Source organism: Podarcis melisellensis, assembly GCF_964234715.1.
Source record: "Podarcis melisellensis genome assembly, chromosome: 3".
In the NCBI taxonomy this organism is placed as follows: domain Eukaryota; kingdom Metazoa; phylum Chordata; class Lepidosauria; order Squamata; family Lacertidae; genus Podarcis; species Podarcis melisellensis.
The window spans coordinates 117,602,312-117,615,882 of NC_138530.1; the positions used below are offsets into that span (position 1 = coordinate 117,602,312).

Sequence of the window (13,571 nt, forward strand, 5' to 3'; positions counted from 1 at the left end):
CCCTTCCTCCCTCCCTCCTTTCTTTGTTAGAAGCGGGAGAGATCAGGCCATCCCAAGAGAAATGAGCAGGTGTGGCCATTTGCAAGCATGTCTGCTTATATTATAAACCAGCATCAGAAAAGTTTGAAATGGTTTGAAAAGATCTTCTAAACAGTTGTAATGTTTCATCCCAAATCCTATTTATGCAAACAAGAGCTGACCAAGCTTACACTAAAAATCCAGCCTGCCCAAACCTTTAAAGATCTTGTAATTTTTTTCTTAATTTTTTCCCCTCTTTGTTCTGTAGCATGTGAATAGGTACCTTTTTGGTAATCCTTGCCTCTGGACAAGAAGGAGAATTCTTTTGCCTTCTAAATGGCTAATAACAAAGCCGTTCTTGCTGTCTAACGATGAAAAGGGTAGCAGTCAAGTTCTTTTTCTTAGCTGGATTATGTAATTGGGGCATGTCATGGACAATTTTGAGAGAGAGCTCTGTTAAATGCTTTCAGTGTAATGCAGTGTAATATTTTCATTTTATGTTTAACACAGTAATTTTGATTTAATGAATATTCTTTATATTTCTGTACCCTGAAGTTTTTTGGGGGGTTGTGTTAACATAAAACAAATGTAATGAATGTTGGTAGGGCTTTTTATGTAACTTTATATAATGCAGTGAAACATATTGATAATTAGTTCAAACTCAGCAAAATATTGTTAAAAAACAGAAAAAAATACTTTTGCTGGAATTGTGGATTTGTTTTTTTTCTCTAATCCGTTAACCACCTGTTCTTTGTTTTTTTCTTTAAAAGTGTTGTGGGCTTAAATGTTTTATTTTCGTGAAGGGTTTATGAATAGATCAATCATCTCACTAACTGCATTCTCACATTATAATTCACCTTCACCAACCCATAGCATCATTTTTGACCAAAGTAATGTCACTCACTGACATCTGCGGCAAGTACAAAAAGGACCCCCTAATGGCAGCCATTTTTATTTGCTTCTTAAGATCCAAAGGCTGCTGAAAGAACAATTGGATAAAGTTAAGAATTCGAGGGGCCTGATTTTCTTGTTCCTGTGAAATGAAACTTTAGTTCTTTTTCTTCTCATTCCCCTTAAAAGCAAAAATCTGTTGGGGGGATGTGGCTGTGTCAAAGCCGTTGGGATGCCACTGCTGATCACTTTAATTACTAGGACTAAGGAGGATAAAATTAAAAGTAGCACCATTGAAGCAGTGGAAGAAAGCTTGCCGAGATGTCGGTGAACTGTGAAATATAGAAATTGCATTCAAACACTTTTTTTCTATAAGAGGGAAACAAGGAATTATATTATTTATTCCTGAAGAGTTTGCCCTTAATGTTGTAGAAGTTTTACTACCTAGGGATTCATGTTGCTGAAATTTAGACTATTACAAAGTGGGGCAGGGGGGACATACCAGGCTAAATTTTTATGTGCCATCTTTATGTATGAAAGACATGGGCAACACATGAATTATTTACCTATGAGTGATTACTTTTTTAAAATACGGGTGCCATTTCAAACTTCAAATGGAGACAACACAAGCAAATATAAAGCGGAGGGAAATATCCTGGCACCCTTGATATAACGTATGCAGGTTTTTATCTGTTCTTTGTATGGCAATTTTTTTTTTTTTTTGCTCATCATAATGGAGCTTTCTGGAAATTAAATAGATTTTGTGTGAGGAGGCGATCTGTCTTTATAGCCCTATGTTGTGTTGTATGAGGTATTTTTTAGTGGTGTAGCAGAGGGCAGGGGGCTGTGACCCTAGGCGCAGAATATTGGGGGGCACGAGACAAGCCCCCTCTCTGCTCGCCCAGCCCCCGCCGCTGATAGGCGGGCGCTCACGCAGCAGGCGGGGAGAGGGCACAGAGGGTGATCTTCACCCTCTTTCTGATAATGTTCATTGTTCTGTATCATGTAATGTGACATCATCATGAAGCCCCTCCTCTCATCCAGTACAGTTAGGTAATTTTAGACTCCTGACTTAATGCTACTCTTTCCAGGTGGCAATGTGTATTACCACACCTACTTCAAAAGGTAGTAAGCTAGCCCTTCTACTGGGGGGGGGGGAGCGCAAATTCCTTCCCTGACAGCACCATTGACTTTATCATTGCCTCCCAGCCATGAGGAGAAGAAATATGCAGTGAAATGGCATCACCTAATATTTATGTTGTGGTTGTTTTGTTATACTAGATCAAAGTGTTTGTCAGTTGCAAGATCTAGTTCTGCTCTATGTAATCAGCAGATTGCATATTGTGAATGCTGTCAGGAGTCCAGGTTCCCAGCTTGATAACACAGTAAGCGTAGGAGGATTGATTGCAAATAGCTCCGGGAGGCTCTAACGAAGCCGCCAACATTATCATTCCAGATAACCCTTCTGAAGACCCCTTCCGGTTGCTGCAGAATATATTAAACTGTCGCCCCTTACATCTCTTGTTTTACTTCCTGTCTAGCAGCCCTCCCATTTGCCGATGCTTTGGACTTATTGGATCAGCCCCAGCCTCTTCCTCTTCTGAAAATCTGTCTTGGTGTCTGTTCACGCCTGTTTGAGCTTCCTGAGAGCTTTGGCTGTGTTCCAGCCCGCTCTCAGTCGTTCCTTTGCCAACCAGCATTCCAATATCCGAGAGAAAGAGATATCAAACACACTATTTCCATATGATAAGATTGGGACCATTAAGATAGTAGCATCCAACACTGCAGTTTCATTTGCATAACGTGCAGTGGAAATTACTCTTCCTCTCTTGTCACCTGCAATCCTCCACCCCATGTCCTCAGAATGTGTTCCCAGTGGGATGGGAGACCCTCCAGAACAAATGGGGACAGGGCACAGGTGGGAGGGAAGGAAGAGACCCTCGTGCTGTCCAGTGTTGAATACAGCCCAGAAACTGTTGAACTCTGTTTTACTTACGATGTCTTAACCAACGTGATATAAGTCATAATGCAGGGAAGGGGGGGAGGGGAAGAAATTCCAGATGCTTGAAATGTGATCTATTCCAGGTCTAAAATGCATTCCCCAGGGACACTTTTTAACAGCAATTTATCATAAGCAAGAGACACTATACGGCAGCCTTCCGCAATCTGGTGCCCTTCAGCTTTTTTGAACTATAGTTTCCAGTATTGCTGAACAATGGCCATTGTGTCTGAGGCTGATGGAGTTATAGTCCAAAATATCTGGTGGTTACCAAGTTGCAGAAAACTGCTATAATGGCTATCTTTATTTGGTATCTGAAGAAGTGTGCATGCACACGAAAGCTCATACCAAGAACTAACTTAGTTGGTCTTTAAGGTGCTACTGGAAGGAATTTTTTTTGTTTTGATTATGGCAGACCAACACGGCTACCTATCTGTACCTATCTTTATTTGATTTGTCCTCGTACATAATTTTGTAGGGTGGTTGTTAGAAGGCCATGGGGGTAACTATGTTTTTAAAATGGTGTAGTTCAGGTACATTAATGGGAAGAGGTACTTGAATACCTAAGATTCATGCGATGTTCAGATATCTCTTTTGAACAGGCCCTCTGCAGACAGCAGAGCAATCAAGTCAATTCATGAACAACAACTGACAAGAGTGGAAAACTTCAGCAAGAAGAAACTTTCAGTAATATTTAAAGTAACATTAAGACTTTCCCCTACAACTTAGTATAGAAATGTTGGGATTCTGTAAGACATTGGCAGTAGCCAATCTGCTGCAAGTTACTGGTTCTTCCTCCAATCTGAACCAACAATTTAGGAAGATAGGTGATTTTCCTTCTGTTTCAACTTCTCTATCATACTGGGCCATTAAGTGCTCCTGGTCAGTTGTTAAAACGATTTTATACTAACTCATTTAGACCGATGTGAACATTCATAGCAAGTCTATCCTTTTGTTGTTGCATTTTGCATTTATTTATTCCGAGTTTTTTATTCCCAGTTTGGTTGTTTGATGTTGTAGATCCATACATGCCAATGGTCCAGGTAGGGATGTGACCTTTACTTTATAACATAAATATACAGAGTTGCAGTAAAACAGGTTGAGGTATCAGTTGGTTGGCCATAAATGGAACTGAATTTGTAGTAGTTTGAATGTAGTGAGTAGATTAAATGTATATTTTTGATGGGATTGTTGCTGGATGTGCCTTTTCGAGTGTGAAAGCAAACAAATCAAATATGCAATTCTGCAACAGAGCTCCAAGGCCTGGGCAAAATTGTCTTTATAGTGTTAGGACATTAGTAGAAAAGTAAATCAAGGCAATCTGATAGGGAAACAGTATTCTGTCAATCAGGCTCAAGATATTGTGCTGTGTCCATATACTTTGTTTACTGTAGGGTTTTATGAGTTGTAACCTGCCCATGCAAGCTGTTAATGAGGCTAAATCTTGCTGCTTGAGGATTGAATTACAGCACACCTCTGGGCTAATGGTTATAAACAGAAAGTCCCATTAGGGCTGCATTCTGATTCATTCATTTGCATTTTTCCTATTGTACCAAGAACAATGATGAGTAAATAGCTACAAACAAACAATTTACATGGAAATGGGTAAAATGTCCCTAATTAGTATTTTGTGTTTGTTTTATTACTGATTGCTTAAGCTAAAAACTGGTATGTTGCAGGACACTTAATGAGCAATGCCAGGTGTGGATTATTCCATGTCTTACCATTCTTTGTAAGAAAAGTAAATTGCTAGTACTGTTTTTGCAGACTGCAACAACTTACTTGAAGGGCATCTACAAATACCTTAGGAGACATATCAGGCAATTTTGGTCCATGATGGATCCTTTTTTCGTCACTGAATAATAGCCATTCAACACATTAATGATTGGCATTTTTTATTACTTAGTTTGTTCAGTTGTGACTGTGCATTTTTCACTTAAAAACAGGTGTTTCTGTTACAGTTCACATGCTGCTGCTGCTTTTCTTTCTTTGTATGTATGTCTGCTTCTGTCATGTTTTCTGTTGCTTCATTGCAGTGACAAGATTTGCTGATTTGCTGTCCACGTTTTTTTTTGGGGGGGGGCTTTGTTTTGGTGACATTGCACTAAAACAAGAATATGCTATCCCCAGATGCATATAATGGGTTCATAAGGTAATCATAAGCTTGATATTTTGGCTATTTAGGGTGAACAAAGATTGTAACAAAGTTAAGGTGTGCTCACAAAAATTCAGCCCTTTGAAATAATAGCACAGGCACAGACTTTCTGTGCAACAGTGTTTGTCTAAAACCAAAACTTAAGGACACTTATTTGTCTGCCAGCCATTGTACTTGGATCTGGACTTTCTAAGCAAAACTTGATTGTATCTTACCCAGCAGTGCTAATCCAATGGCCTCACATAATATTTTGTAGCTGTCTGGAGTGCAGAGCATGCAAAGTAATATAAGGACAGGTTTGTGGGTATGTGTATGATTCTGCACATGGTACTTGAGCATTGATTCCTGAGAGTATTAATTTTGGAAGAGTTATAAACAAGTCAGTAGTGCATCATGCTAGGAATACTGTATGTGTGGATAGATAAAACACACCCTTTTTTCAGCACACAGCTCACTTTTAGAACAAGCAAAGGGCAGGGCTAATTATAGGTAATGATAGATACTCAGATTCATTGATTGATAATATGAACTGAAATTAGAATTTAAACGTTCCAGTGTGGTGCTGGTGATTGTAACTCTTGGAAATTATTGTCAGGAAGAGCTTTTGCTAGACTACATTGTTAATGATACGGGGTTTTATCCAGACCTTGAGCTAACAGGCCTCTGTTTGCTCAGAGTCTGGATAGGACCCTTTGTTTCTGGTAAATTGGGCTTACAGCCAAGTTCTTGCTTGTGCTACTTCATCTATTTGTAAGGTGTGTCAGTCTTACAGTCATTTAAGCATTTTAAGTCTGCTGGATGGATTCTTGAAAAATAATGATGGAGCTACATTTTTGGCTTCTTGCTATACATGTAACAGGTTGGAGTGAATTTGTTCTAAAAAACAGTTGCATCCTCATTTCAGAAGGCTAAATGTAAAACACTTAATGCAATAATCCTTTATTCAGCTTACAGTAGGACAAGAGATACACGGCTGTTTGATCAGTGGAACAACCACTGTATCCAGTACACCAGGGGTCGGCAAACTAAGGCCCAAGGACTGGCTGTGGCCCATTGGGCTCGTAAATCCGGCCTGCGGACCCTGCCACCCACTCGGTCAGTCCCTGCTCTAAAGCGTCATGGTGCAGAGAGCTTGCCACACGGGGGCTGACTTCTGTGATGCTGGTACAGATTCGGATTGGCTGCAGGAAGCTCCTGCAGCCAATCCAAAACTGCAGACACCTCTGGGCGACGCTCCTTCCTTCCCGCTGAGGCGGCCGCGTATGGCCAAGAACCAAGCGGGAGGAAGCAGCGTGGAGGCTGCCCCCACCGCTGCCCAGGCCAGTGGCATGGGCTCTGCGCCCCACAGACCCCTGGTCAAGGCAGACGACGACGCTGCCAAAGGCGAGGCAGTGGCTGCAACGTGAGTGGCAGCACAGAGGGTCCTTTCAGGAGAGGTCTGAGGGACAGTGGACCGGCCCCCTCCTGAAAAAGTTTGCTAACCCCTGCAGTACATCCTCATGCTTGGAAGAAAGGAAAAACACTACCAGGAAATACAAAAACAGTAATTGTGTCCATAGCATTCTTAGAAATAATGCCACAATCCAGCAGCCAGAGCCACATGCTGCCTACACATAGAGAAAGTCAATTAACTTAGGGTTGCCATATGTCCGGTTTTTCCTGGTAAAAATTTCTGTCCAGGCAGATTTTTTATTTTTTGTGTGAAATGTCTGGATTTTTAAAATGCTCTTATGACATCCCAGTAAATGAATAGAAGAAGATGTGGGGAGTAGAGGCAAAATGCTTAGAGCAGCTGTGCTTTGTTTTGAAGGCGCACAGCCTAAACTTAAAATCAGATTTTTTAAAAAAAATGGATTGTTCTGTTAAAAATTGAAAGCAGTTCAGAGAGAGAGGCACATGCTGGGGGGAAGGCATTGGGCTGCAGTGGCCTTGGCTCAGAGCACACCAGGAGCACCATGGAAGATTGGAGATGGAAGTTTGAGCCCCATCAGGGAAGGTGGGAATGTGCCTCCATTCACTTTTTCATGCTGAGCAAAAGACGTTGTGGTGGAGGCAAAAGTAAGGGAGCAGCAGGGTCTGAAACCCACACTGCAAATACAGTGGTTAGAGTCCTCTAACAATTTAGCTACCACATAAGGCATCATAGGTCATTCCTGACTCACCCACCTTCCCAGCCAGCTCCAAGGCTGAGGCTTAGATGCCAGGAGTACAGGGGCTGGAGGAGGAGCCTGAGCCTAGGTCAGGCATGTCCAAAGTCTGTTTTGGGGGACCAATCCGGCCCACTGGTCGGTTTAATCTGGCCCCCACAGGCAGTTCCTCCCCTCATCAAATCTGGCCCTCTTTGAAAACAGTTTTGACACCCCTGGCCTAGGTGTTCTATATTGCATCCTGAAGGTCCTTGGTTCAGATCCAGCAAACCCATGCTACAAAAAGGAGGAGAGGTCCCCAATACTCAAGCATACCTGAGCCAGTCAGGAGAAGTGTTGGAATCACATATGGCAATGTCAAAACCTTTATTGAACAGCATCTGAGATGAAGGGTATCCTGAATGGGAAAGACAAATGTTTGGGCAATTCTAGAAGGAAGTATGTACAGTGGCTTGGCAGGCAGCAGGGTAGCAGATCCAGTGTTCCTTATGGCACCAGCAACCAGGGGAATCCTATGCTCTGTCAGGGCAACATGGGCAAAGCAGTCAGCAATTTAAACAAACAAACAAAAAACAAAAACCAGCTGCCTATTGAAAACTTTCCTACATATACAAACCTAATATGTCAGGGGCAAAGCTGAACTGGAACAGTTTCCACTAATACAGTTTTCTGTAACCCAGTGGTGGAAAATGTCTGGACCATGAGCCTAATCTGGCCTTCTAGGCCACTCAGTCTGGTTGGCCAAGCATGTCCCAGCGAGCCCTGCCAACCTTCCAGTCATTGTACATCATTTACATGACACCACATCTTTAGGCAACTTTCTTGCCTGATTACACCTAAGCAAGTGCCTTCAATGCTGATCAGAACTACTGGGCTTCAATTGGGACTTTTCTGAGAACCCCCATTGCACTGCTGTGTAAGCACTGCCCACAAGATCTGGCAGTGGACAGATCCTGGCCAGGCTAGTGGAAAAGGAACAACAGAAACTGCTGTGCTCCTTTTGCTAATCTTACTAACATTCCAATTGTTTGCCTATCTACTCTACTTCTCACTGCGTTCAATGGAATTTACTTCCAGGTAAGCATGTATAATGTTTAGTTCTATAAAGACCCACTCTGTGAAGCGGAGTATATCATAGAATCCAGAGGCACCACCTTGGGCCGAAGGTGCATGCTTGATGTTGTATGCATCATGTGCATTGTCAGGAGGAGGCGCCTTGGTGGAAGGAGGCCTTGCCTGGCGCCATGCAGCTTCAATTGTCATGGCTCCTGCTCTCTTGCGCTTTCAGGAGGAGCCTGCCTTGGATGCTGTGCCGTACTCAGCTTTGCAGTTTGGCCTTCTCAATCCCCTCAATATTTGGGTGTTGAGCCCACTGCTGAGGAATATTGGGGATGCTGATGACACCTCCACCAACTAGAGTTGGCGCACCTGATAGAATCGTAGGATTGTGGAGTTGGAAGGGCGGCATCTAGTCCAGTCCCCTGCAGTGCAGGAAATCTCAGCTAGAGCATCCATGACAGATGGCCATCCAGCCTCTGCTTAAAAACATCCAAGGAAGGAGAGTCCACAATCTCCCAAGGGAGTCCATTCCACTGTCAAACAGCTCTTAACTGTCAGAAAGTTTTTCCTGATGTTTTGTTGAAATCTCCTTTCTGGTAACTTGAATCCATTGGTTCAAGTCCTACCCTCCAGAGCAAGTGAAAACAAGCTTGCTCCATCTTCCAGATGTGCACGCGCATGTGTGTGTCCGGCAAAGAGAAAGCAGAAAGGGTGAGTGTTTCTGCTTGTGGGACACGAGGATCATTCTTGGACTTCTGCTGTTGTGGGGCCTGGGACAAGGAGGATCATGTTTGGAAGGCTGTGTGTGCTCAGTTTTTGAATGTATTTTAGTTTTATTTGGCTTTATTCCATTTGAGTGAATTGTGTTTCTTTATTTTTTCTTTTTTACTTCTTGCCTTATTCTGCTTTGTTTTGCCCTGCCCAACACTGGAATGCAGTCCTTGGAAGGTTAATCACATTTGAATCTGGCACTCCAGCTAAAAGAGGTTCCCTATACCTGCCACAATTCTGTTCAGGTGTTGGAGAAGGGTACTGAAAAGGGGCTTACATAACACATACCTTTACCTGGAGTGTGTTTAATTCTCTCTGACACTTGGCCAGGATGATATAGTCCACCAGGCTCACTCTAGAATGAAAGAATTTACACTGGTAATTTGATTATTTCCTTGAGCAATGTATATCTTTCAAGTTAATTGTTTGTTAATGTTTTTATCCCAGCCTTCCTCCATATGCAATGTTCATCACTTGGGGTTTCCATTCAAGTATTAACCAAGTCCTGATTTGCTTAACTTAAGAGAAGAAACCTTCAGAATATTCCTCTGTTACAGGCAGATATTTTACATGTACTTATTCTGTCAAACAGGAATTCCAAAACAAATGTATTTTTCCATAATAAGCTTTAAAATGTTTTTGTTCCTCCAAAGTGGGAAGATCTTAGTATCCATAGCTGTCTTTATTTTAAACACTGATTCAGTAGGGATTGTTAGAAAATAAAATTTCAGCTTAGTGTACTTCCATTTTGCACCAGTATCAATATTAAATAAGAGTGAACCTACTAATATAAATGGAGCTTCTTTCTGATACCGGGGCTGAACTGTAATTCTTTCCATTCATTATTTGACTGTGTACATCTCCTTTTAAAGATGTATTAGCACTTTGAAACCAGTAAGACTTGAACATACTGTGGTGTTGCATGGCGGCCATAAGTTTTGGGTACCTATCAGCCTCAGATTACATTTTTATAAACCAGTTAATTATTTAAAGATCTAATACAATAATTGGAGAAATTATTAGGGTTAAAAAAAACCCTGATTCCAGGATGGCTCTAAAAAGTGTTTTGTTGACACCCAACTGATATGGAGCTTCCTATTTATAACATGGGCCAAGCACCATGCTGTAAACCAGTTACTATCATGATGATCAGATTGAGAATGAAATTGCATTTCTGTCAATTACTGAGTTGGCAACTGTTCAATATATCTTAGCAGCAAGATGAAGAGCGGCGTCGGCAGCTGAGAGAGAGAGCTCGTCAGCTAATAGCAGAAGCTCGATCTGGAGTGAAGATGTCAGAACTTCCTAGCTACAGTGAAATGGCTGCAGAAAAGTTGAAAGAAAGGTCAAAGGCATCTGGAGGTGAGTTAAGAAACCTTGTATCTCATTCCTATGGCAACGCAGAAACCTGAGGAAGACCTTCTTGAAATTTGCTTTTATTCAGACTTCAAATGAGCTTACTGGTAATTTTTGTTCACCAAATACACGTATCTATAGATATATGCCATATCTCTTAATTTCACACAGTCAAAAGAATAGCACTTCTCCCCACAACTTGAATAAAATTATTGAGCTTCATGTAGCCAGAACTATTGTATTTGAGATCAGGGATGTATCAGAACAACTGATTCAGATAGTAGGCGTCAGGTGTGTCCAATTAAAACAGAGCAAGGCTTTGTTAGGGAAATACCCCTTGGGGTGAGTTTACACAACTTGATGTGTAGTGGGACAATTCACTTCAGAACACGTGTGTACAAAAGGCTCTTGTTTAACTAAATGAAGCTAGTTCTACTAGGAGAAGAAGAATGTCCCAAGTTTAGGCACAGACAAAGACTTTATTTGTCTTGGATACAATGATCACCGGGCCTGGTTTTGATTTATTGATAATTGTTTTATGATGTGTTAAGATGGAAAAGGGGAATATACATATAATTAATTAATTTGAGAACACTGTTCTTTAATGTTTCTGTGAAACATTGTGGCATCGGATCATTAGAGTAAATGATCTGCAACACCTTTGCAAGTATAAAGTTCCATGATTCTTTTAATATCTTTTTAGGGCTATACCAAAACATAGATGCAACAGCTAATCCTATTTGCTTCCATGCAGCCTTTAATAGCTTGTTCAACAAATCTTTATTAAATGTTTTGGACAAGACCTACACTTGGCATAATGTTAGCATTTTGCACAAATTTGACAGTCCAAATTCAGCAGCAATATGCACAGCCATTTAAGTTACTTGAGTACGAACAAGTCAAGCAGTAGTTGTAGATGCTACACGTATGTAATTTCACATCTCTTTTTGCATTTTTCATCTCAATTTAGTATGTTAATTTTATTATTGTCTGTGCTGATTTCATCCCTATTTCTCTCCCCCCCCCCCCGCTACTTCTTTCTTCACATTTTTAAAAATAAAATTTAATAGTACATAGGTTGCAGGCTTTTTATCTTTAATTTTGGCCACCGGTTAAATTGTCAAGGGAAATTGAATATTTTTCTATTGTTTCCCCCCTCTAGACTTGTCCTTGTCTTTACTGAATTTGTAAGCACTCTCAGAGATAACCTTTTATTTGGCACAAGCACAAAAAGTCTTATAGCTTCCTTCTCTTCTTTTGTCTTGATTTTGAATGAGGCACTTTAAAAAGGGGAGTGAAGCTCATTTGACATTTTTGGTAAGATTTAACTCCCCTCAAAACATATTTAGTTGATCATGACTTATGTGGCTTGTCTTCATTGTAGTGCTAAGGGAGTCGTTTCACCAGGGCAACATGGGGGGGGGAGAGGGGATATACACCTAAAAATATTTTAAGTGTGCATTTAGAACATATGTTTGTAGATCTTCTTGCCTGATCATTTACTTGCCATGTGTGTCCATCAGCTGTCAGATTTTCTCCCTACTCATATCAGTGCCAAACAACTATTTTTATATCCTGCTGTTGCTCTGGGGCAGTAGAAGGCCAGTGTATGGCTGCTAATGGATATTGTTGCCTGCCGCCTCAGTCTCCAAGTGGTGTGAGATTCTAGGGGTTCCAGGCGCTTACCCAGGGCTCATGTTTCCTTTGGAATGAGGCACAATGGAAGACTGTGGTGTCTTTATGAGATATGGTTTATTTACACATATATACAACTTAGCATGGAGGAGTTCACAGCATTAACACCCCAAGAGGGCTTTGCTTCCGCCATAGCCTCAGCACAACATTTACCTTGGTAAGTCTACATTTGGTGAAGAAGCACATAAACTGCTTTCGGAAAACCAAATAGTTTTAATTTTACCTTCTGAAGATGTCAGGTAATGCTGAATAATAATAAAAATTAAAAACTATTAATATGTAATACAACTACAAGCCTTGGCAATCATTTTAAACCATTTCAATGCAACTGTACACACATTTAACTAAATTATATTAATCTAACCAAAATATCTTTTGAATTCCCAAATAGTACTCCTCATTTTTGGAATATAAAAATTGAACACAAGTCTGCTATTTTTTTGAATAATATATTAAAGATAAGGGCACATATTTATACCCTCTTCTCTATACTCATTCTGAGTGTTCAATACAATATACCCCATTACATCTGTGTAGAACTTGCTTATTTGTCTGTTAGTTTCAGTGTTGACATTGACAACATTGATCTTCCCAGCTTTCATTCTCCCCACAGATAGCACCAGTTTATCTCATTGTATTATTTCCATGACTGACTCAGTTCCTAGTGCTGCAGCTCAGCACAGTTCTGCTTCAAAGTTGTGACCACCTACTGCTATGGCCTATTGTCATAGAGGAAGAGGATGACCAAGATGTTAAAGGGTCTGGAAACCAAACTTTATGAGGAACAGTTGAGGGAGTTGGGTATGTTTTGTTTGGAAAAGAGGAGACTGAGTGGTGATACAATAGCCATCTTCAAATATCTAAAGGGCTATCACATGGGAAATGGAGTAAGCTTGTTTTCTCGTGTTCCAGAGGCGAGGACCCAATCTAATGGCTTTAGATTATAAGGAAGGAGATTCTGACTAAACATTAGGAAAAACTTTCTGGCAATAAGAGCTGCTAGGCAATGGAACAGACTCTGTTAGGAAGTTGTGGACTCTCTTCCATTGACAATTTTTAAGCAGAGTTTGGATGGCCATCAGTCAGGGATGCTTTAGTTGTGATTCCTGCATTGCAGCGGGTTGGACTAGATGACCCTTTGGAGACCTTCCAACGCTACAATTCCACCTGGCATGCTCCAAACAAGCTAAATGGATTGACACTATAAACAGTTTAGTTAATGTGATGGTGCTGTTATACAGAAACAAGCAAGGAGAGATCAGATACATGGCACTCCTTGAGGAGTCAGCTTGTTCTTTAAGCTGGCAGAGTGCAATTTCTGCACATGGGAAATGTTCAGGTTTACAGACAGGGTGTGGATCCAGGTGACTGGAGACATACCAAGCAGTGTTCCAGAAGATAACCAGTAGATTCACAACCCTCTCTTGAGACCTGCAGTTTTAGAGTTTCAGCAGAATGGCTTGTAGTAAGGCTTGTACCC

General features: G+C 41.0%; 1 protein-coding gene across 4 annotated transcripts in view; it reads left to right on the plus strand.

The window, feature by feature from the left end:
- EHBP1 (EH domain binding protein 1) overlaps window positions 1–13,571 on the plus strand; it is a 265,000-nt gene that overhangs the window by 181,218 nt on the left and 70,211 nt on the right. For all 4 annotated transcript variants that reach the window (XM_081906038.1, XM_081906040.1, XM_081906039.1 and 1 more), the window contains one exon: window positions 10,255–10,402. In XM_081906038.1, coding sequence (XP_081762164.1) covers window positions 10,255–10,402 — 148 coding nt within the window. The remainder of the gene's footprint in view (window positions 1–10,254; window positions 10,403–13,571) is intronic.